This window comes from Bos indicus x Bos taurus, chromosome 26 (assembly GCF_003369695.1).
Source record: "Bos indicus x Bos taurus breed Angus x Brahman F1 hybrid chromosome 26, Bos_hybrid_MaternalHap_v2.0, whole genome shotgun sequence".
Lineage (NCBI taxonomy): Eukaryota > Metazoa > Chordata > Mammalia > Artiodactyla > Bovidae > Bos > Bos indicus x Bos taurus.
Genome location: NC_040101.1, coordinates 12,304,242 through 12,327,016, shown reverse-complemented (window position 1 = coordinate 12,327,016; position 22,775 = coordinate 12,304,242). Strand labels below are relative to the sequence as shown.

The 22,775-nt window shown below is 50.6% G+C and overlaps 1 protein-coding gene across 5 annotated transcripts in view; it reads right to left on the bottom strand.

Moving 5' to 3' along the window:
* The window catches only part of RGS10 (regulator of G protein signaling 10), a 41,533-nt gene that overhangs the window by 2,826 nt on the left and 15,932 nt on the right, over positions 1 to 22,775 (bottom strand). For 3 of the 5 annotated variants that reach the window (XM_027529203.1, XM_027529204.1, XM_027529202.1), the window contains one exon: positions 12,247 to 12,390. In XM_027529203.1, the coding sequence (XP_027385004.1) occupies positions 12,247 to 12,390 (144 nt within the window). The other 2 variants (XM_027529205.1, XM_027529206.1) reach the window with 2 other exon arrangements.

Genomic DNA, 22,775 nt, shown 5'->3' with positions numbered 1-22,775 from the left:
GCTGGAGGCATCAGACTGGGACAGATCTGAAGAAGGAAAGGGATGTGGCTCCCAAGGGCCTCATTTTCTGGGGATAGGAACTGCCCGGGATCTCTGGCAGGGTCTTCACTGCCACCAGCAAAAGGTCTCCTGGGCACTGGCCTTGGAGTTCATGGCAATAGGCAGCTTTAACCCAGGGCCCTTCAAGGGTACTCAGCAATGATGACTTAGAGAATGTCCTAAAAATCTCTTTCAAGAAAGTGACCAAAGACCAGGTACCCCGCTGCTGACCACAGCAGCCTTCATCACAGGGCACATGGTCATAATGGAGGTTCACCCAGTGAATAAACGGGGCCCATCCACTGAGCAACAACAGAAGGGCTGGTGAAACAATTCAAGGTGCACCAATCCCAGTAAAAGCGCCTTCAAACCACATGCCAGGCAGTGCCTGGGGCATGCTCTCTGATCTCCATTGAACCCCCGAGGACCCCACACACACAAGGGAAAGAACCGAGCCCAGGAGGTTTGTTGCTTTGCCCCAGTGGCTGGTATATTGCCCGCTCAGCTGCCATGACAAGTACCAACAACTGGGGACTTGAAAAGCAGAAATTTCCTTTCCCAGGGCTCTGAAGGCTGGAGGTCCAAGATCAAGGTGATTGCAGGGCTGGTTTCTCCCGAGGACTCTGTCCTTGGCTTGTAGGTGGCCGTCTTCCCCAGTGTCTTCATCTGGTCTCTCCTCTGTGTGTGTTTATGTCCTAATCTCCTCTCCTTATAAGGACACTGGTCAGATTGAATTAGGACCCACCCCAAGGACCCCATTTAATCACCTCTTTGAAGACCCCCATCTCCAACTAGTCACACTCTGAGGTCCTGGAGCGTAGGAGTCTGACCTCTGAATTTGAGGGGGGGACACAATTCAGCCTGTGACAGTGAGCAAAAGAGGCCGGCAGGATGCAAACACTGGCCGTCCAGCTCTCAAGCCCACACGCCTACCTTCGGGCCATCCCACCACTCACATGGCAGAGTGAGAGGTGGTCACTAAAAACAGAGATTGTGAGAAGAGTTTAACACAGAAAAATGAACATGAGTGTCAAGTGACTGAACACCGAATGTTTAAAGTTCACTAAAACTGAAAACAATGACCCCAAGTACATTCTCTAATGTGTTAGCTTGTGTATTTAAGTGGGAAATAAACGTCCCCAAAGGTCAGTAGAGGAGGTTGAACAGTGTGTCCCCCAAATTGACATCCACCTGGAACCTCAGAATGTGGAACGGGGTTAGCTGAGGATCTCAGGATGACGTCATCCTGGTTTAGGGTGGGCCCTAAATCCAAGGGAGCTTTCTCTGTGGCTCAGACAGTAAAGCATTTGCCTCCAGTACAAGAGACCTGGGTTCAATCCCTAGATCAGGAAGATCCCTGGAGGAGGGCATGGGAACCCACTCCAGTATCCTTGCCTGGAGAATCCCATGGACAGAGGAGCCTGGCGGGCTATAGTCCATGAGGTAGCAAAGAGTCAGACACAATTGAGCAACTTTTCACTTCACTAAAAATCCAAGGAGTGATGTCCTTATAAGAAAAAAAGAGCACACAGAGAGACATACAACCAGAAGAAGCCCATGCGAAGACAGAGGCTGGAGGGATGCAGCTATAAGCCAGGGACACCAAGGATTGCCAGGAGCCACCAGGAGCTGGAAGAGATAAGAATACAATCTCCCCTCCAACTTTCAGAGGGACCATGGCCCTGCCTGACACTCAGGTTTCAGACTTCTGGCCTCCTGAGCTGTGAGAGAGAGAAAAAAAAAACACCTATTTTCTTAAGCCACTTAGTTTGCAATCATCTGTTACGACAGCTCTTGGAAATGAACACAGGTAAATTATTGACTTCACCTCACTCCTGCTTGAGCGCAGAAAATGAGATGGCCCTTAGGGGTTCCAGAAGGCTCCACAAAACCAGGACTCTCTGATGGGAGAACTGGACTCACCAGGGCTGGACTGTGGTCATCAGCCTGACCACGCACCTCGAGTTGTCTGCAGGGAAGCAAAAGAAGAAGGTAGAGACCCAGGTGGGCTGGGACTGTGGGCAATGGACCATAGACCAAGGGAGCAGAGCTCTAACGCAGACAGCCTTTGGGGGAGACAGGCAGCCGACCAAGCAGAAAACCCAAGTTGGCAGCAAAGTTGCATTTGTACCTTTTTTTTTTTTTTTTTTGCCAACACAGCTGTGTCTGCCCAGGTTTCAGATTTCAGCAGCCCCACATCTGGGAGCTACATACCAGGACTGTAAATCGCTTAGTGTCTTGGCCTTGGGATCCAACCCTTAGTCTGCCAGATGTGAGACTCAAGTGAAAATCAAGAAGGGAGGCTTCCTGCTGCGAGGGCCCCCAACTCAAGGTTGATACACAGCAAGGCACCCCACCCTCCCCAGACCCCAGACAGCGCAACTAATTAGGATTTGCCTTTCAGTAACGGAAAATATCCATGAGGGGCTGTGATTTGAGACTGTTTTGTCTGCTGCTCTGGAAAGGATTCCCTCATGGACACACACTCAGTCGTGTAGAGAATGAGACGCTTAACCAGCTTTGAGGGCCCATCCATGGAAGCTTCATCCCTGTCTCGATCAAGTACACTGGAAGCCTAATAAATCTTCTAACCCATCTTAGAAGACAAGACGGCAGTCCAGTGGTTTGGACTCTGCATTTCCACTGCAAGGGGCATGAGTTCCATCCCTGGTCTGTTGGGGAGCTGAGACCCCGCATGCCATGCGACATGGTCCCCCCCAAAAAACAAAAAACACAAGGACATTAAAGACCTAAACTAAACACATACACTGCAAAGCCTTCCACCAATGTAATTTCAACTGGGTACCAAGAGGAAAAAACATGAAACCTTTCCTGCAACAGAAAATTTTATTAATGGGATTTCATATTTGCTACAAGCATTTGATTTAGTTTTTATGTAAAAATGATTGCAAAAGTACACAAGTGTCCACAAATTGCAGTTCTAGAATGTAATTGCACACGTAGACTACAGACAAACTTTCACATGACGCAAATAGATGCAAAGTGTGGAGAGAGCCAGCCCTCATGCAAGGATCAGCTGGGTGCTGTAGAGGCTCCTGGGGCAGGGGCACAGCTGGGGACACCCCCACCGCTGGGTCAAAGACCACCTTCCCCTCTGGTGAAGGGGGGATGGGAGAGGAGGCCGAGGGCAGCTGGCGGAGAGCGGGAGAGGAGACAAAGCTCAGGTCGGCCCCAGTCCCAAAGCCCCGGGGAAGGCCACAGAGAAGGTTCCGTCAGCTGGATGTCGCTCCTGCTTCTGGAACGGGCCCCCTTAGAGGTGGACCACGTTCCCGGGGGACGTCAGAACTCCAGAGAGAGGCCGAACACGGATGGAGACAGCGGCCCCTGCCCCAGGTGAAATCCCCTCACAGGGCCTCGGGGGCTGGGGTAGGGAGGAGGTGGCCATCCTCTTGTTCCTGAAGTCCCTAATCCTCAAATCCAAAGCTGAAAGGACACACCTTCTGCGTGGGGTGAAGGTGTTTTATTCTTGCCTTTCGCCACCATGGAGAGAATTCAGAGCTATACTGGTACCCCTCCCCCCCCGCCCCCCGCTTCTTCCCTTAAACACTATTTTAAAGTTGTTAAAAAAAAAAAAAAGATATTTCAAATGCTGTCCTTCCTGCCCCACCCTCAGAAGCCAAAGGGCTGTGGCAAATGCCAGGATCCAACGCTCCCTGCATTTGAGTGGAAACCCACAAACTGCTCTTTCAGGCTGTGCCCGTTGGAACATGCCATTTGCTGGACTGGGCTTGATCTTTGGGAGCAAAGGTCAGCTGGCACCAAGACCGAGGCGCCCAGGAACCCCTGCTCCAGCCACCATCGCAGACTACCAGCTGCTCCAGACCTTCTTACTGAGGTCGACAAAGGAAGCGATTCTTACTTCTTGGGGTCTGGGGAAATTCAAAGAAACGACACTGCTAAAAAAAAAAAAAAAGATGAAGAGGTCTGGTGCTTGGTTCCTTTCTCTGTCGAGGATGTGGCTGGGAGCACTGACATCTCACTCATGTGGCTGGGAGCACTGACATCTCACTCATGTGGCTGGGGGCACTGACATCTCACTCAAGTCTTTCTTTTTTTTTTTTAAACATCAGAGGTTGAGGACTTCCTTTTCAGTGGAAAAAACCTGCCTCCACTCTGTTCTCCCCAGACCAGACTTAGCATGCATCAACCCTGAAGCTTGAGGGCCTCCTGGAAAGCCTCAAAATCTGCCGTAAGTGTAGGCATTGGGGTTCCTACGATTTGTGGAAGGAGAAAGAGCACCCCTGCCCCCTCACACCTGCAGCCTTCTCTTTCATGTTCCCATGAGCAAGGGCCTTCCCTCTTCTCCAATCTCCTTGTCCTAGGGAACCCATCACTCTACACTGTGGAATTCAACCCAGAAGCTTCAGAGCAAGACAGGTGTGTAAACGGGTGCCAAGAAACTTGTGGAGCAGAATCCTGTTCTAAGTCTTTCATCTGCCACAACCTCAAGTCACTGAGCAGATTTCAAAGTACTCCATTTTCAAACATTCAGGGTCTGGAGGGATACACAACATGAGGCAGAAAGTGAGAATGAAGAGGCAGGAACTGGGGGAGTTTAGCCTTTCATGTCATCTTCTGGATGGTGTCACTTTCTCCTCTTAATCTTAACAACGCACATAGTAATTTTACAATTGTTGTTCAGTCGCTCAGTCGTGTCCAGCTCTTTGTGACCTCATGGACTGCAGCACGCCTTTACCATCTCCCTGAGTTTTCTCAAACTCACGTCCATTGAGTCGATGATACCATCCAACCATCTCATCCTCTGTCACCCTCTTCTCCTCTTGCCTTCAATCTTTCCCAGCATCAGGGTCTTTTCCAATGAGTCAGCTCTTGCTTTTTTTTTTTTTGCAATTAAAAATAACAAAAAATTAACTTGTCCAGGGGACTTCCCTGGTGCTCCAGTGGTTAAGACTCGAAGCTTCCACTACAGGGGGCATGGGTTTGATCCCTGGTCAGGGAACTAGGATTCCACATGCCATGTGGGGTGCAGCCAAAAACAAAATTGACTTGCCCAGAATCCTGGGCGAGCCAGTGACAGGATATGCTCGTGGCTAGTGGGGACTTAGTGGGTTCCTCTGCTGGCCTTCCTCCCTGGTGCTCCAGCCAAGTGGGCGAGCAGGATGCCTAGGTGTCAGGGCCAGCACAGACAGGCACCATCACTTCTTGTACAAAGAAAAGCATGTTAGGCTGCTATGACCAGTTTGATCCCTTTAGGTTGTAGGTGATTCTCAGTGCCTCAGTGACTGCTGGGGATGTTCTAGAATTAGCCAGGGCTGGAGGTACAGGAGAGGACGACTAAGCAAGGAAGGCCAAGGGGGAGAAAAGAGAAGAAGGTAAGCGCGTTGGTTGGTCTTTGAATGCCAAAGACCATGCCACTGTACCAGCCCCCAGGAAGGGAAGAAGGCGGCAGAGGCCAGAAAGAGAACAGCGAGAAAAAACACCACAGCTTCCCACGGAGCTCGGGCCTCACAGGGCAACCTTGTGGCAGCAAGAGTCCAGCTGAACGAGAAGCGCTGGGTTCTTGCCCCTTTTCCCCTCTTCCAGCTCTGGGAGCTCGGGCTAGCCAGGTCCCCTCCCCCTCTAGGGAACTCTCCCATAAGCTAGGTGCCAGGTCCCACCTTCCCCAGGACCACCTGAGAGTCAGACGAGATGCACACAGAGGCACTGTGTTAACTGTGAAGAAGTGCAGCCTGAGTGTTTTCCCAGGACTCCCTAAAGTGTAGAAAACTGCCATATACATTATTTGGTGCTTTTTTTAAAAACAGGGGGGGTCCTGAGGCTCAGTGAGGGTAAGCCACATGAATTCTGCTACATTTCTGAAAGCCACACTAAGCCAGGACTGCTGCTTCTCTGGTGGCTCAGATGGTAAAGAATCTGCCTGAAATACAGGAGACACAGATTTGATCCCTCGGTTGGGAAGATCCTCTGGAGAAGGGAATGGCTACCCACTCCAGTATTCTTGTCTGGAGAATCCCATGGACAGAGGAGCCTGGCAGGCTACAGTCCATGGGGTCGCACAGAGTCGGTCATGACTGAGCGACTAATACTTTCAATACTTTTCTCCTCCTCAGCACCACTGACATTTTGAACCGGATACATCTGCATCGGGGGTGGGGGGTGGGGGGTCTGCCCTGTGCACTGCAGAGTGTTTCACAGCATCCTGGCTTCTACCCGTTAGGTGCCAGGAGCACACCCACTCCACTTGTGACAACCAAAAATGTCTCCAGACACTGCCCATTCCCAGAGGGGCAAAACCACTCCCAGTTAAGAACTGCTGCTGAAGGCAATTTAAAGGACACACGCACAGTTAACACTTAGGCAGTTAACACTCACGGACTGCATGCCAGCCTCTGCACTAGGTTAGCACTTCACAGACACGAGTGCATTTCATCCTCACAACTGCCCTATCATAATCCGCATTTCACAAACAAGGAAACTGAAGCTCAGAGAAGGATAGCATCTTGCCCAAAGTTTCACAGCTGCTAAATGCTCACGTCAAAGAAAAGAGACACGTCGGGTCTAAGGGCACAAGGTTGTGGCCATCAGGGAGCGACTTTTTAACACGGGTCCTTGAAGGCTCGTGGACTGCCTTGCAGCGGAGCCTGGAGGGGCAGCCATATTTGCCGAGAGCCCTGAGTTGCCGATGAGGCCACAGAAGCCACACCAGGAAGCAGGACCCAGTTGGGGGGCGGCGGGATGGAGGCCGTCCTGGATCATAAGCTTGTACTTCTCCTCCTGCCTAACCTAACATACAGTGATGAAGACATGAGTGTGAGTCGGTGTCCAGGAAGTGATGGGTAGGGAGTAGGGAGCGAGGCGGCAGGGAGTCAGGCCATTGGGTACAGAGATGAGCCATGGTCAGGAGACTGTGGGTGCGCAACTGACTTTCTAGTAGCAGAGATGGCTCTGCACTGAGTCATCTGCATTCCCTTGCCGCCCAACCCTGCCCCCGACCCCGATGAAGGACGGAAGCAGCTGGCATCAGGGGTCAGAGCCAAGGGCCCTGGTTTTCAAGAGGACCAAACCTTATGAGCCCAGCTGGCACACAGTCACCATTGAAATTAAACTGGTTCCCTCAGGGCCTAACCCCAGCCAGTCCCTCCCAACTTAGCTTCTTCTGTCTCCCTCCTTCCCCTCCAGCCACACTGACCTCTTCCAACACACCCAGTGGATTGCTGCCCCAGGGCCTTTGCATGTGCCACTGGCTCTTGCTGGAAGGTCCTGCCCCAGGCTTCGTACCTGGCTCCCCCTTCTGCCACTCGGATCTTCAAGGAGTACTCCCTGATCACTAGACCCCTCTCGGTCACTCTCAGTCCCATTGCCTGTTGTATTTCCTGTCCTCATGGTTAGTCAGATGCCGATTTCCTCACTGCACTCACAGTTCCAAGCACAGTCCCTGGTACATAGTAGGCCCCCCACCAATATTAGCAGCATAAAGGAATGAAAGAAAAAACAACTCCACACACCAGCAAACCAACTAGAACCAAAATAGACCTCCCAGGGGAATTTTTTTTTTTTTTTAATGTGGACCATTTTTAAAGTCTTTATTGAACTTGTTACAATATTGCTTCTGGGTTTTTTTGTGTGTGGTTTTTTTTTTTAATATTTTGTTTTTTTGGTCCCTAGGCATGTGAGATCTTAGCTCCCTGACCAGGGGTCAAACCTGCACCCCTTGCTCTGGAAGGTGAAGTCTTAACCACTGCACCACCAGGGAAGTCCCCCAGGGGAATTTTGAAGATTAAAAAGTCGCTGCAGGGAACTGCGATTCATTGAAGAAATCAACTCTTTGTAAGATCATCTCCTCCCCATTCCAGATTCCTGAAACTTAACTTTATCCAACAACAGCCTTTGACTATAGGCGGAAGTTCCCAAGGATGCTCCCAGTACTACTCTTGCCTCTCCTGGCCTTACCAGCGCGTGCTCGGCAACACAACTGGGCCCCATCAGCAGAGGAAAATTAAATCAGAGAACAATCTCTCCAATGACAAATTTTCTAGATAACAAAGTTTTAAGCCTCCACACTTCTCTTAAGATACCATTTTAATAAGTATGCAATTCTTATTAAAACATCTAACACACTCTACAGTAACTATGCTGACCACAGTATAAGTTTTGCTTGAAATTTTAGGGTCATTAGGATCACTAACTGCATCACCACCCTGCAGTACTGGGATGCCCCCAGTGTGGTGTGTGGGACTGTGGTCCCCCATGCTTGGTGGTTCCCAATCACTGTGCTATGGTTTTGTGTTTTTAGTATCGTTTTTCTGCCTCCTCCTTGGCTGTTAGCCATTGCTTCTTGCAGCTGCTCACTCCACAGCCTCTACCAGCACTTCAAATAGGCTGTGAACTGAAAAACCAAAATGTGTTAGAACTGTGTGTAAACCAAGAATCAATAGGACCTGAGCAAAGACCCAAGAAGCTCTCCTTTAAATGAGACTCATGGATGTCAAGTCATCTCATCTGATGCTCAGGGAAGATTTTCCCATCATTCTAGGCATCAGCTGTGCCCCAAAGTCCATGCTACCCTAATAACAGCCTCCAGGGCTTGGGGCACTGTCCAGCATGGGGAGGGGTTAAGGTTCCCTAAAGCTTTCCTGGTGAGCTAGTACTGAAGGCAGCCTACTCAGAAAGCTCAGCCATAAAACCAAGTGGTGCTGAATGAAATCAAGGCTTCCCTAGTAGTTCAGTTGGTAAAGAATCTGCCTGCAATGCAGGAGACCTGGGTTTGATCCCTGGGTCAGGAAGATCCCCTGGAGAAGGAAATGGCAACCCACTCCAGTACTCTCTTGCCTGGAGAATTCCATGGACAGAAGAGCCTGGCTGAATGAAGTCAGAGCCGCTGAGGAAGGTTTTTAAGTTATCCGAAGTCTTGTGGTTCCAAACATGCTCTCCTCTGCTTCATTCTCCTTAGGAAAACAGGGCTCTTGTGGGGGCCTTGAGGAGCAAAGAACCACAAACTGTGCTGAGCATGCATTTTTACCGTTACCAGCAAGGCCCCTGGGAGAAGGCAATGGCAACCCACTCCAGTACTCTTGCCTGGAAAATCCCATGGATGGAGGAGCCTGGTAGGCTGCAGTCCATGGGGTCACTAAGAGTCGGGCACGACTGAGCAACTTCACTTTCACTTTTCACTTTCATGCACTGGAGAAGGAAATGGCAACCCACTCCAGTATTCTTGCCTGGAGAATCCCAGGGACAGAGGAGCCTAGTGGGCTGCTGTCTCTGGGGTCGCACAGAGTCGGACACGACTGAAGCGACTTAGCAGCAGCAGCAGCAGCAGCAAGGCCCCTGAGAGACAGAGTTTTCTGAAGTGAAACAGAACCCAGAGGCCCTCACTACGGAATCAACTCAGATTCCAAGCACCCTGTGCTGTGCTCGGTTGCTCAGTCATGTCCCACTCTTTGTGACCCTTTGGGCTGTAGCCCACCAAGCTCCTCTGTCCGTGGGATTTCCCAGGCAACAATACTGGAGCGCGTTGCCATTTTCTCCTCCAGGGGATCTTCCCAACCCAGGGATTGAGCCCACATCTCCTACAGCTCTGGATTCCTTACCATTGAGCCATTTAGGGAAGCCCCTCCAGGTACCTTGCTTCCATCCAGTTATGCCCAAGGAAGACAGTTAGCACCTCTTTCTCCCTCTCAAGTAAATGACGTTCAACAACAGGATATAAAAGTACTTTCTTTACAGGAAGTAGTTTGAACTGCATTATGCCACATCTGTTAGATGTGTGTACACATGCATATTTACAGGAAAAAAATGATGGAAAGTCTAGACATCAGATGTTACTTAGTGATTCACTCCAAGTATAAAATTACGAATTTTCTCATTTTTATATTTTGGTTTCTCAAGTTTCTTTTGTTGAGTACATATAATTTTTCTAGTTAGCCAGATGAAAGTTTTTTTTTAACAAAAATTATTTTTTAAATGTTTTTGGGACTTGCCTGGTGGTCCAGAGGCTAAGACTCCAGGCTTCCACTGGAGGTGGGCATGGGTTCAATCCCTGGACAGGGAACTAAGACCCCACATGCTGCATGGTGTGGCCAAAAACCAAAACTAAATTAAAATATTTTTGTCACTTACAAACATCATCCTCAGTCCCTTGTATTTCCTCCTTTCTGCACCAGCTAAACCTCCCGAGGTCTGAATCCAATGGGGGTGCCCTGGTCCCAGCAGCCCAGCTCCTTTTTGAGATGCGTTGCAGGCCTACCTCTCACAGGAGAGCAGGGTCTTTGGGAGACCGAGGTGACAGCAGCCCACCTCATTCCTTGCTGTTGCCTTGGCTTCTGCAGTCCCAGAAAAGGGCTGTATTCACATGGTAACCCCTCTGCTCCAGCTCCTGGGGCTTTGAGGAGCTGTGAGGGGCTGTGTGAGTCCAGAGTACAGTCTTATTTTTTTCCCTTTGGCCACCTCACGCTGTGTGGAACTTTCCTGACCAGGGATCGAACCTGAGCCCCGTGCAGTGCAAGCACAGAGTCTTAACCACTGCACTGCCAGGGAAGCCCGCAGAGTACAGTCTTTAAAGGCAGGTGCATCGGCCTCCGGCATGTCCTAGACCTGTGGGACTCTGTGCTAACAAACCACGTAGTCCCCCTGATCCTTGCTTTTCTCATCATCAAAATGGGAGTTCAGCTCCTCATTGGAGATTAAATGAGATGATATGTGCCAAGGGGGCACAGAAGGGCGCCCCTGAAGCGTGGGTATTGTTTTTATGGAGAACACCTAGAACACAGGGGTGTCACCCTGGCATCTCACCCTGGTCACCTGCAGGGTCTCACCCTGGCGTCCCTTCACAGTACCCTAGGAAGCTTGTAAATGATTCTGAGGTCCGGGTAAAGCGGAGACCTCCGTGTGGCTCCAGCCACAAGCACGCCTTTAACCCTGCCTTCCTTTCCCTCCACAAGCCCATGTCCATGGCATCGCTCCCATCCGCTCAACATCACCACCTCCAGGAGGTCCTCAACAAGTCTCTCATGCTAACTATAGAGTCCCTTCGACACCCAAATTTGAGGTTGAATTCATGTGGAATTTGCATTTGCCACTGTGTCAACTGGAAAACATTCTCAAGTTAATTCTCATATTTGTAATTTCTACCTATTTGTTTTCTATCTGATGTTGAGCAGATGAAGCTTTCTGGATGCTGGGACATGCTCTGGGCTCTGTGCACACTCCAGCTAATTAAAAAAAAAAAAAGGCCAACTGATGCTGTGGACCAGTGGTTTCCAAAGTGTAGTCTCAGAACCTGCAGTGTCAACATCACCTAGGGGGTTTGCTAGGACAGCAAGGTCTCAGCTCACCTGGAAACCATCAAGTCTGCTAGTTAACTCTGGGGCTGGAGCCCAGTTTCTCTTTTAACGAGCCCTCCAGGTGGCTCTGGGCTTGCTCATGTTGGAGGATTGCTAAATTAAGCTAAGAGCTAGTCTCCACCTGTGTGCCAAAGAAGGCCTTTGCTTCCCCAGTAAGAACAGGGCCCTCAGAAGTTAGCAATCTGTCAGTGTTCCATGGTCCACGGGTGTGTATATAACGTTTCATAAGAACAGAACCTGCTATGAATAGTCACATCTGCAAACACATATCCGAAAAAAACCTCTGCAGTACAGTTTCAGCCTGTTGCCTATTTTATTGCTGGCATTCCTCATATGACAATTCGCCAGAGAACTACAGTTTATCCCTTAGAAGTCCATTTTTTAAACCTAACTTTTCTTGCATTGAGTGGACTATGTTGACAAAGTGGACCAAGGGCCTACTGAAGTAGGTGGTGAGGTTTGGATATTTTTACAAAAGCCTCAGGTTCCCTGCCACTTCGGGTCTTGTGCTTGCTTTTCTAGACTTATCTGGCTGCTCCCACCTTTAGCAGTTATCACACGTTGCTTCTTCAGTGTGGGTGCCTCAAACAGCTCCAGCCTCCCTTCTAATCTGGTTGAGAAGACTGACATCCCTGCTCGGTCGAAGTGTGAGTAGAGCAAGAGTAAAGAGGCCTGCGCGAGGATCCGACGGGTCAAATCCTGGGCCTGGCAGGCCAGCCTGTCTCTTTCACCAACCACGCCCCCTCCATGTGCCCCAGGCCACCCAGATGGATGGGACTGCTTCTAGGGTGCTCAGTATTTAGTTTTAACTGAATTCTTCCAAACAGAGGTGGGCAGAAATGTCAGTTTTGCCATCAAGGTGCAGCTAGGGAAGTCAGGTTACCTGGTCCTGAAGCTTCTGGAACATCAGTGGATGCGGTTCCTCCAGGATCTTCTCATTGAGGCGGGACTGGCCCTCGACGTTGACTTGGGACGAGGCCTTGCTGGACAGAAAGGTCATGTAGATCTCCTTTGCCTTTTCCTGCATCTGCGGGGAGACATGGAGAGCCTGTCTGTTATCTGTGAGCACAGCCCTTGCCAGCCGGAGCCCAGAAGGAACCACTGCTGGAAGAGCCATGGGGGATCTGGCCATGGCTCCAGAGCTAAGCTGAATGAGGGGGTCAGGGGGGCGGGAGGCTCATGGTCACCCTGCCCCTTCCCCTCCCCTTCAATGCATCTGTGGCCACATCACCTGCCTCAAAATCTACACTATTCATTCTGAAATGAGGACAGGAAGAATCCCAGCCCAGAGTGCGGGACATTCAGTAGCATTCACGACCATGCTGTGAATTCTCCAAATTAAGGCCTCATGAAAAAATTTTGTTGTTGTTGTTTAGTCACTCCGTCGTGTCTAATTCTTTGTGACCCCGTGGACTGTAGCCGGCCAGGCTCCTCTGTCCATGGGACTTCCCAGGCAAGAATATTGGAGTGGGTTGCCATTTCCTTCTCCAGGGCATCGTCCCAACCCAAAGATTGAATCTGCATCTCCTGCATTGGCAGGCGGGTTCTTCACCACTGAGCCACCAGGGAAGCCCCATGAGAACGTTATTCAGCCATAAAAAGGAATGAAGGACTGACACATTCTGCAACATCGATGAGCCTTGAAAGCATTATGCTCAGTGAAGGAAGTCAGACATGAAAGGCTACATGTTACATGATTCTATTCATATGAAATATTTAGAATAGGCAACTCCATAGAGACAGAGAGATAAGTGGTTGGCTCGGGGAGGGGGAAACAGGGAGTGACTGCTTAACGACTAAGGGCTTTGTTTGCAGTGATAAACAAGTTCTGTAACTAGACAGTGGTGACAGCCATGTAATACCGTGAATGTATTCAATGCCACAGAACTTTAAAATGGTTAAAATGCTAAACATGAGAGCCCTAAAAATGGTTCATTTCAGTTCAGTCGCTCAGTTGTGTCCGACTCTTTGCGACCCCATGAATCACAGCACGCCAGGCCTCCCTGTCCATCACCAACTCCCGGAGTTCACTGAGACTCACGTCCATCGAGTCAGTGATGCCATCCAGCCATCTCATCCTCTGTCGTCCCCTTCTCCTCCTGCCCCCAATCCCTCCCAGCATCAGAGTCTTTTCCAATGAGTCAACTCTTCGCGTGAGGTGGCCAAAGTACTGGCGTTTCAGCTTTAGCATCATTCCTTCCAAAGAAATCCCAGGGCTGATCTCCTTCAGAATAAAAATGGTTAGCATGGTAAAATGTATGTCTATTTCACCATGGGTGTGCTCAGTCATTCAGTCGTGTCCAACTCTTTGCAACCCTATGGACTGTATCCTGCCAGGCTCCTCTATCCACGGGATTATCCTGGTAAGAATACTGGAGTGGGTTGCCGTTTCCTTCTCCAGGGGATCTCCCCAACCCAGAGATTGAATTTGCCCCTCCTGTATTGGCAGGCAGATTCTTTACCACTGAGCCACCAGGGAAGCCCCACGAGAACATTATTCAGCCATAAAAAGGAATGAAGGACTGACATATTCTGCAACATTAATGAACCCTGAAAGCATTATGCTCAGTGAAGGAAACGAGACATGAAAGGCTACATGTTACATTATTCTATTCATAAGAAATATTTAGGCAACTCCACAGAGACAGAGAAATAGATAAGTGGTTGGCTCGAGGAGGGAGAAATGGGGAGAACCACCCAAGAGGCCATGGATTCTTTACAGCCATTGGCAGGCAGATTCTTTACCACCGAGCCACCAGGGAAGCCCCTTTTATTTTACCACAATACCAAAAAAATCAAGTTAAACCATGAACACATATCCCAGCCAGTGATCAAGCCCCTATTAAGTGCCAAACACAAGCTAGGCATTTTACATCTATGGTCCAATTTCCTTAATCCCTCAGGAGTCCAGCCAAGTGCCGTCTTCCTGTTGCTGCCATGTCCCTGATGGGGACACAGAGGCCAGGAGGGGTGATATGGCTTATCCATGAAGCCTGCAGAGAGACATGGGATGATCTGACTCCCGAGCCTTGCGTTTCTGCTCAGTTTCACACCTGTGACATACATTATCTGCCCCCTCCCTGCCCCCGGTGATGCACTGTCAGCCCTGCAGGACTGGGGTTTTTTCCCCAGAACTAGAGATGAGCGTTAGCAAGAGATAGAACACTGCCGCCTGCCCTGAACCCCAAGTGCAGTCAGGCCAGAAGGCATCAGCCCTAAATAGGCACTGCCCTGGGAGGGCTTGTCAGCAGGGTTGGAAAAGGTATGCACACCTGCACTCAGGCCGCACCAAAAGCCAGCAGTGACTAGTGCAGGAATGTGTTGTTCAGTCTCTCAGTTGTGTCTGACTGTTTGCGACCCCATGGACTGCAGCACGCCAGGCTTCCCTGTCTATCACCAACTCCCGGAGCTTGCTCAAACTCATGTCCATCGAGTCAGTGATGCCATCCAACCATCTCATCCTCTGTCATCCCCTTCTCCTCCTGCCTTCAATCTTTCCCAGCATCAGGGTCTTTTCCAATGATGGCAAACGCTTTGTCTTACAAACAGCAGGTCTCCATGCGAGGGTCCTGCAGGACATCCTCTGAAGGCTGTCTGCTCTCTGACTTCCTGTGCTCACCCCGCACAAGGCTGTTTCTCCAAACATTAGAGCCTCAGGAGTAACCCACCCTACAGAGGTAGCCAGACAATAAAAGCCTCAGAAATGGAGCTACGGAGCTATGATTTGCACAGGAAGTCAGGGGCTTCTCAGGGTCTATGTGGAAAACTCCACTCTCTCTAGATAGCCCACCTGGGGTCCTGCATGCTGCAGGATTTGGCCTAGGTAACCCCAGGCTCTGAAAACCCTTTGGGCTCATAGAAACCACCGGAAGGCTTCAACACTTGGTGCTGAAAGGAGGACAAAAGCAATCCTTTCACTTCTTTTGGTTCCGGGGACTAGCAGACAAAAGATCCCATGAAAAGGAGGTCTGACCCATCTCCCATCCCCCAGAAGGAAAACCTTGGCTAGAAGTGCGGGAAGACCACCCAGGTGGGAGCCTTAAGGTAACATGGCTGTTGGGGGGACAGGCCAGGAGGCCATCGAGGAGACCCAGGGGGCCTCTGCATCGGGGCCACACACCCCTCCAAGACCCACTCATTTCAGGAAGCTCTGAGCCTCCCTCCCACCACCCCCATTCTGTCAGAAAGGAACGTTTTTGGAAAACCACTTCCTGTTTCAACGATAATTCATAAAAGCAGACTTTTAACCAGTCAGATTAGCAAACTCCATGTAGGGCCCTAGAAGAAGAAATGGCTTTAGGCCTCCCCTCCCCCTTAAATATTCACTCACACACACACACACATTTTCCAGATGGATCCAGGCTGTCTTGGGTGGTTCTGAAAAGAAGAAGTGTACTGAGTAGCTTGAGGCTTAGAGGTGGGGGTGGAGGGAGAGCAGGAAGCAGGTTTGTGGGGGACGCCTGTAGGTATACAGGCCTCGGGCCTCTCAGCCCCACCGTGTGTCTGCAACTACCCCGAGCATCTGTCGAAGAGTGCAGGGTCCCTGAGGTGCCTGGACGTGGGCCACCCTCATCTCTGGCTGATGGCTCAGGGTGACAGCTTCATGGGCAAAGCTTATCTGGCTGGGGTAGGAAGCGTGACTGAGAAGGGAAACCCTGAGACTGCTGACCACAAGTTGGTCACAGGAAGGCCTGGTGTCCACGCCGAGGACACATAACAAAAAAGAAGAAGCGGGTCTCTCGAGTTATTTGGGGATATTTTCCAGAGCGTGGTTAACCCTATTCTAGTTCCTGTCGGGACAGGGTGAGACCATCCCCCACTGGTGGGGGCCCCCGGGGTCTAGGACCCAGGGTATGATGTGGAAGGATGGCTGGCCACTCTCTTCCAGTCATTCCAGCCTCCACCAGAGCATCTGCACCGCCATGGACAGCAGCCACGCCTGACTCCCAATCCTGCCCCAGAAGGTGCTGGAAAAGGATCACCCCTGGGTGCAGGTGATGACTCCAGGTATCAACCTGAAGACCCCCATTAGAAGCCATGTGTAGCCAGGTCTGCCTCCCAGACATGGTCCCTAGCCCCTCTGCCCAGGGCCTTCCTCCCAGCCTGGCAGCGCATCAGCCAAGAGCAACGTGAGCACTCAAATGCCGCTCCCAGCAAGTGCACTTTTAGGAGAAGCAAACTCACTTGAGTATCATCAGCCCCAGAAAGAGAAATCGACCCAGAACAAAGGCAAAGGCATTCGCAGACCATAGTGCAGATGAGCACTGCTCTGGACGTTCTGGCTTCTCTCCCTCATTAGTAAGTGTGCTTTAACTTTATCCACTGGGAGAAATAAAAGCTTTTACTCCACATGCCCCTGTAGTTAATGACTTCTCACTGAAACATCTCAAAAGAAAGCGCAAGTGCACTTTCTGTCTCCACTTTCTCCCTTCCACCTGCTCCCCCATCCCTGGCTCCTGCCCTCCCACTGGCTCACTGACATCCTTCTTCGCTCTCCAGGGCCGCTCTCTAGGCCCCCACCCTGCTCACCCCCATTGCCCTCTCGGGATTCTCCAACACCTCGCTGCTTCTGTCTCCTTTGCCAGCTCCCGTCCCTCTGTCCCCCCCACCCCTGCAAATTCTGGGGTTTCCTAAGCTTGGCCCTAGTCTGACCACTTTCCTAACCACAAGGTCTTCCAAGATTCCAGCCCATTCCTCTGCCCCAAGCAACTTACCATGCAGATAACTGGTGTCTAGAATTGTGGGCTTAGATATCCCACAGACATCTCACACCTAAAACCAAGGAAAGGAATGGTCCCCTTCTGGCCTGGGGGGGTCTCCCTGTATCCACTGCAGGAACCTGGGGGTGGTGATCCCCTAACACCCCACTCATCTCTGCACCCTGCCTGTCACTGCGTCCTGCTCACCTGGCCTCCGTCAGCCCCTCCCCTGATGTTCCCATCACTCTGCCAGAGACGGACAATGGGACAGGACAATAAGAAAAGGCAAAGATCGAGCCACGCACTACCTGTGTTACTATCAGCTTCAGACAGAGACTGAGGCAAGGAAAAGGTCAAGTGAACGATTCGAGATAACTTCTGAGAAGGGGCTCAGGAAAGAAGGCAGCTGGAGGAACAGTGAACGACACGGCAGACAGCAGCAGGAGGAAACCTAGGCCCTGCAAGTTTGTGGGGGTGCAAAGTAGCATCCTCACATGGCAGGGACTCAAGGGCATCTGGGAACCCAGGCGGGAGGGATGAAGAGGGCAGCAGGAAGAAGCCGTGAGACCCCCAGGTTCTGACCCCCAGCGCTGAGCAGTCATCTCCTCCCTCCCCACCCACCTACCACCCCCACCCCCCAGCCTGGAGTTTTCTTCTCTTGAAGACAGAGAAAGGCAGGAGGGAAAGGAAGAGATGCAAAACTGAATACAAGGGTTAACTGAAAATCCGCATACAGACACGCAGCAAATTTCTCCCAACCCAGCTCAATGGAAATATGTTCAGTTTATAAGCCTATCAGGCTTGCCACCACCAGGACGAGAGGGCCCCGGTCTATAGAAAACAGAAGCGGAAAAAATTCCATAGAAAGATTTAAAGATAAAGTTGAAATCTCCAAGAGAAAATGTAGGAACTGAAAGGTACAAAGATGAAAAGCTCAGAGGGAAAGACGAGGAAACTAAAGACTCAGTCCAGAGGAGGAGGGCCATCATTGGGAGAGAAACCAGAGAGAACGGAAGGAAAGAAGTTTCAAAAAAAATAATGATAATAAAAATACGAGGACATTTCCCAGAACTACAAATTTCCAGATGAAAAGGCTCCAGAAAATGTCCCATACAATGAATGCACCTCGCCCTGCTCCCAAGCCTCTGACTGTACAGCTTTAGAATACTGGTGATGAAAAGAGGGCCTTAAGTCATTCTGGAGAGAAAAAGCAAAGAAAACAAAACAGCTTACATGTAACACACGGATTCGTAACAAAAATGGAAGATAATAGGACAATGGCTTCCAAGTTCTGAATGAGTTTTAACCTGGAATTCAATTTTATGCCCTGTCGGATTACCCTTGAAGCGGGACAATAGGAAAACAATTAACATTTTCACTCAATAAGATCTTTAAAGGTCTACCTGCTGTGTGCCCTTTCTCAAGAAGTTATGACTGGTCTTGCTCCATTAAGATGAGGAAGGGACTCAGGACAAGCGACGGCCTGGGTCCAGATGGCAGGAGAGGGGCAAAGGGAGTGGCCAATGGCAGCGAAGAAAGACCTGGGAACATCTGGGTGGGAGCTGTGGTCTGAGGGCCCCAGGAAGGGCTCCCAGGGGAACCCGGACTACAGAGATGACGAGATGCCTGAGTCACATCATAACAAGAAGCATTTCACAGGCTACTAGAAAGTATAAAAAGAAGAAAAGCAGAAAATAGTCCAGGGACTTCCCTGGTGGTCCAGTGGTTAAAATCCACCTGGCAATACAGGGAACACAGGTTCGATCCCTGGTCCGGGAAGATCCCACATGCCTCGGGGAAGCTAAGTCCGTGCTCCACATCAGCTGTACCCACGCTCAAGAGAGTAGCCCCCCTCGCTGTGACCGGAGAAAGCCTACAAGTAGCAAGGAAGACCCAGTGCAGCCGTAAATAATAAATAAATAAATTTTAAAAAATGATCCAAGAAGGAAAAAAAAATGTAATCGTAGCATCTTCTTTGGCTTAGTAGCAAACAATACACAATAGAGTTTTAATAATGAAAATGCCGTAGACAGGGCTATAAAGTAAGTAGAAACTCATAGTAATGGTGAAAAGACATGAGGAGAAGATATTGGGGAATGATGAAGTGAGCCAGGACGGGGTGGAGATGTAGGCCAGGCCCGCACCGGGCCCCAGACCACACTATGAGCCGCTGAGCTCCTATCCGCTCCTGCCTGGACCCAGCCAAGTCCTTGTCAAAGATCAGAAAGACACAGCCCAAAACCAGAGAGAGAGGGAAATCTGGAGGCTCCTGAGGGCTGACGGGAATGAAACCTTCATACTCCATTCACTTGTGAAGTGAATGAGCTTCACATAAGGAGCACTTTTGGATCTTTAAACAATATATATATATATATATATATTTAATAAAGAAGACGATGTGTTAGTCTTTTTAGGAAGACCTTTATGGTTACTTTAAATAAGAACACCAAACACTAAAATCCTGGATCAAGTTTTAGTGTTAAATATAATAAAATTAATAAACACGAAGATCCCCTGGAGAAGGAAATGGCAACCCACTCCAGTACTCTTGCCTAGAAAATTCCATGGACAGAGGAACCTGGTGGGCTACAGTCCATGGGGTCGCAAAGAGTCGGAGAAGACTGAGCGACTTCACTCTTCTTTTATAGACCCCTCCCTCTGGTTAACTCTAAACCACTATAAAAAGGCAAGGTACTGTTTGTTACATTTAAATACCAGTGCAAGTTGCTCTCAGAGCTTTGATTATTAGAAATCTTGCACCACCCCACCACTTCCCCACCCCCACTCAGTTTGGTTTTTACAAATCTGTAGGAGCTGCTGTATCCATTTCAATCACTGTCACATAGTAAATAGGCCCTTTATACATGTGCTGATGAATGAATGAGTAAAAATGAATGAATGAATGAGGGATAGCCAAAGAACAAACACCTTCTTGGAGCTTTTTCAGATAGGTAGATGTATCTCCCATGCTAACTCATGGGGAAGAGGCCCTTTATAGAAAAATGTCAAACCATAAAGAAATTGCCAAGGGAGAGAACAGCTCTGAAAGCTGTCTGCAGAATAGGAACACGTGGCAGTTACAACCCTCAGGAACCCCGAGACGGGAGGGGGTCAGGCATCACCTCCCAACTTCCTAAAGCCCCAGCACCCCCCAACATAAACAGAGCGCTGAGACCCTCCCAAACTAAAGGGTTGCTTTCCTGCCTGCCAGGGGGCAAAGCACAGACCAGGGAAGGCAGTGAAGGCACAGCATGGGTCCACTGTTTGGAGTTTCTGAGAAGTCAAACCCCAGAAGAACAGAGAGCACGCCCCTCTCTCAAGTCTACCCCTAAAACTGTGACTGCTGCTCAAGGTGAGCAGGGAGGCCAGGATCCTGCCCATTGTGGGTCCTCAGGGGTCAGCTGACCTGAGTGGAGATCAGGGAGGACCCAGTGAGCCAGGGACCATCCTAGGCTTGGGATAGGAGACAAACAAAGCTCGCCAACCTTAGAGAGCCCTCATGATAAAGGGAAAGCCAAACTGCACAGGAGATAAATAAATACAAAGTACCAGGTAAGTTGGTAAGAGCTTACGGAGCCATCTGACTGGATCATGATAGTAAAAGAACGAAAACAACACCCAGCACAGGTCCAATTTAAACCAGGCAAAGGTGAGACCAGCCTCCATCTTAGAACGGCCTTAGTTCACGGTAGAGACAGACAGTCAACAAACTCCCTGCCGGCTCAGACGTGACGAGTCCGATTGTGAAATGCAGTTGGGCTGACTTCTCCCTGGGCCATGTCCTCCTCTGCATCTTAAAATTAGTGAAGCAGAACTTAGTTCTGGTTTTACTTCCCTGCGGCCGGACCCGCAAGACAGTCTGGAGAGAGAGCCGGGCTGCATTCCCGGCTCTGCACTGAGCCTGGGGGGCCGTGGGCGAGCCACAGCCTAACCTCTCAGACCGCAGCCCCGGTGTCTGGGAAGGAGGGGGAACGGTCAGGATGCTGAGTGTGATGACCGGGAAGGAGGTGTGGACCCCACGGGCTTCCCGGATGGGATGCACCGTCTGTCCCAGAGCCATCCACATCCGCAGGCAGCTGATGGGCAAGGCAGCATTCACTGCCCTGAAGCAACATCCAGACCTCAGGACAGAAACCCTGGGTGTCAGGGCTGGGGGTGCAGAGAGGGGCTGCTGGATTCTGGAGGCTCTGGCTGTAGGAGCTGGATGGGCCCGTGCACCCCCAGCCCATGGCTTTCCAGTCTTTACCTTGGTGCCCGGGTTCTCCAGCCGTGACCCCACCTCCCTCCCAGCACAACGTGCAAACAGGCACAGCAAAGCCAGCCCACCCCCAAACACGAGCCTCCTGCTGCCTGGTCTTCCTTCAGCTCTTCTCTCCAGGCCTTCCTCCCCACAGGCTGTGCCCTCTTCTGGGAACACTCCATCCACCCCCATCCCCAGACTCCACTGAGGTGTCAGCTGAAGAGTCACTTCCCCAGAGCCCTGCCCAACACCGACTGCCTGTGCTCCCACGGAACCTGCACTTCCCATTTCTGGGCTCGTCGCACTTGCAAAGGCTTGGTGAGCAGGCAGCTTCCGCTCTCGGGGTCTGTTCCCTAAAGAGGCTCGGCTGTCTTGTCCCCGCACGTTGCCCATGCTTTCTACAAGGCCTGGCCCTGAGCAGGTGCGCTGCGGAGGTCTGGCAAACTCAACTGAATGGAAGGGCTTGTCAGCGTCATGGGCAGGGACACCTGGGAGGCTCGGGAGGCAGGTTCAAGTCCCAGCTCAGCCGTGCAGGGACCTCCGCTGCCTGGTTTGCAATATAGAGGAGCGGCTGGCTGACTGGTCAGCCCCTTGCACCTCCAACATACAAACTGAGGCAGAAGAACGGCCATCTGTCCGCTTGACTCTGAGCGAGGGCTTTAGGGTGGGGCCAGATGAATCCATTGCTCAGGTCAGCATTTATCAACAGTGGCCCCTGGGCTCTGGGCTGGGTGCTGGCGACCAAGGAAAGCTATGGGTGAGACAACACCCAAGTGTTAGTCGTTCAGTCGTGTCTGACTCTTTGCCATCCCAGGACCGTAGCTCACCAGGCTCCTCCGTCCATGGGATTCTCCAGGCAACAATACTGGAATGGGTTGCCATTCCGTTCTCCAGGGGATCTTCCTGCCCCAGGGATGCAACCCAGGTTTCCTGCATTGCAGGCAGATTCTTTACCATCTGAGCCACCAGGGAAGCCCAAAGTGCTCAGGCAAAGTCATCCGGGGGGAGAAGCAACAAGGAAGCCAATGTCAAGGATCATGCCCAGGATAGCTTTCTGGGCTGACCTGGGAATTCCAGCTCCAGGAATCTCGGAATCCATCTATCCTTGCCCCTGCAGAAGGGAAGGCGTGGAACAAAGGCCACACCACTCCATCTTGGGGAAAGAGTGTCTGAGGCAGAAAAGCCTTTGAATAAACCAATGACAGATATTTTCTGCAAACACATAATGGCTTCTGGCTTCATGGATTCCAGCTTTTTGGAGCCAGAGGCTTAAAAACTGGCAGCCCACAAGCCACATCTGCCCATGGCTATGTTTTGTTTGGCAGGAAAGGTTTTACATTTTTTTTAAATTAGTTCCATCATTTATAAGATTGGGTGGTTTCACATAAGAAACCAAACATCCAGCTTCTCTGGAAAAACAGGCAGCGGTTGGACTGAAGATGAGAGAAGATACCCTAAGAAGCAAGGTCCCTC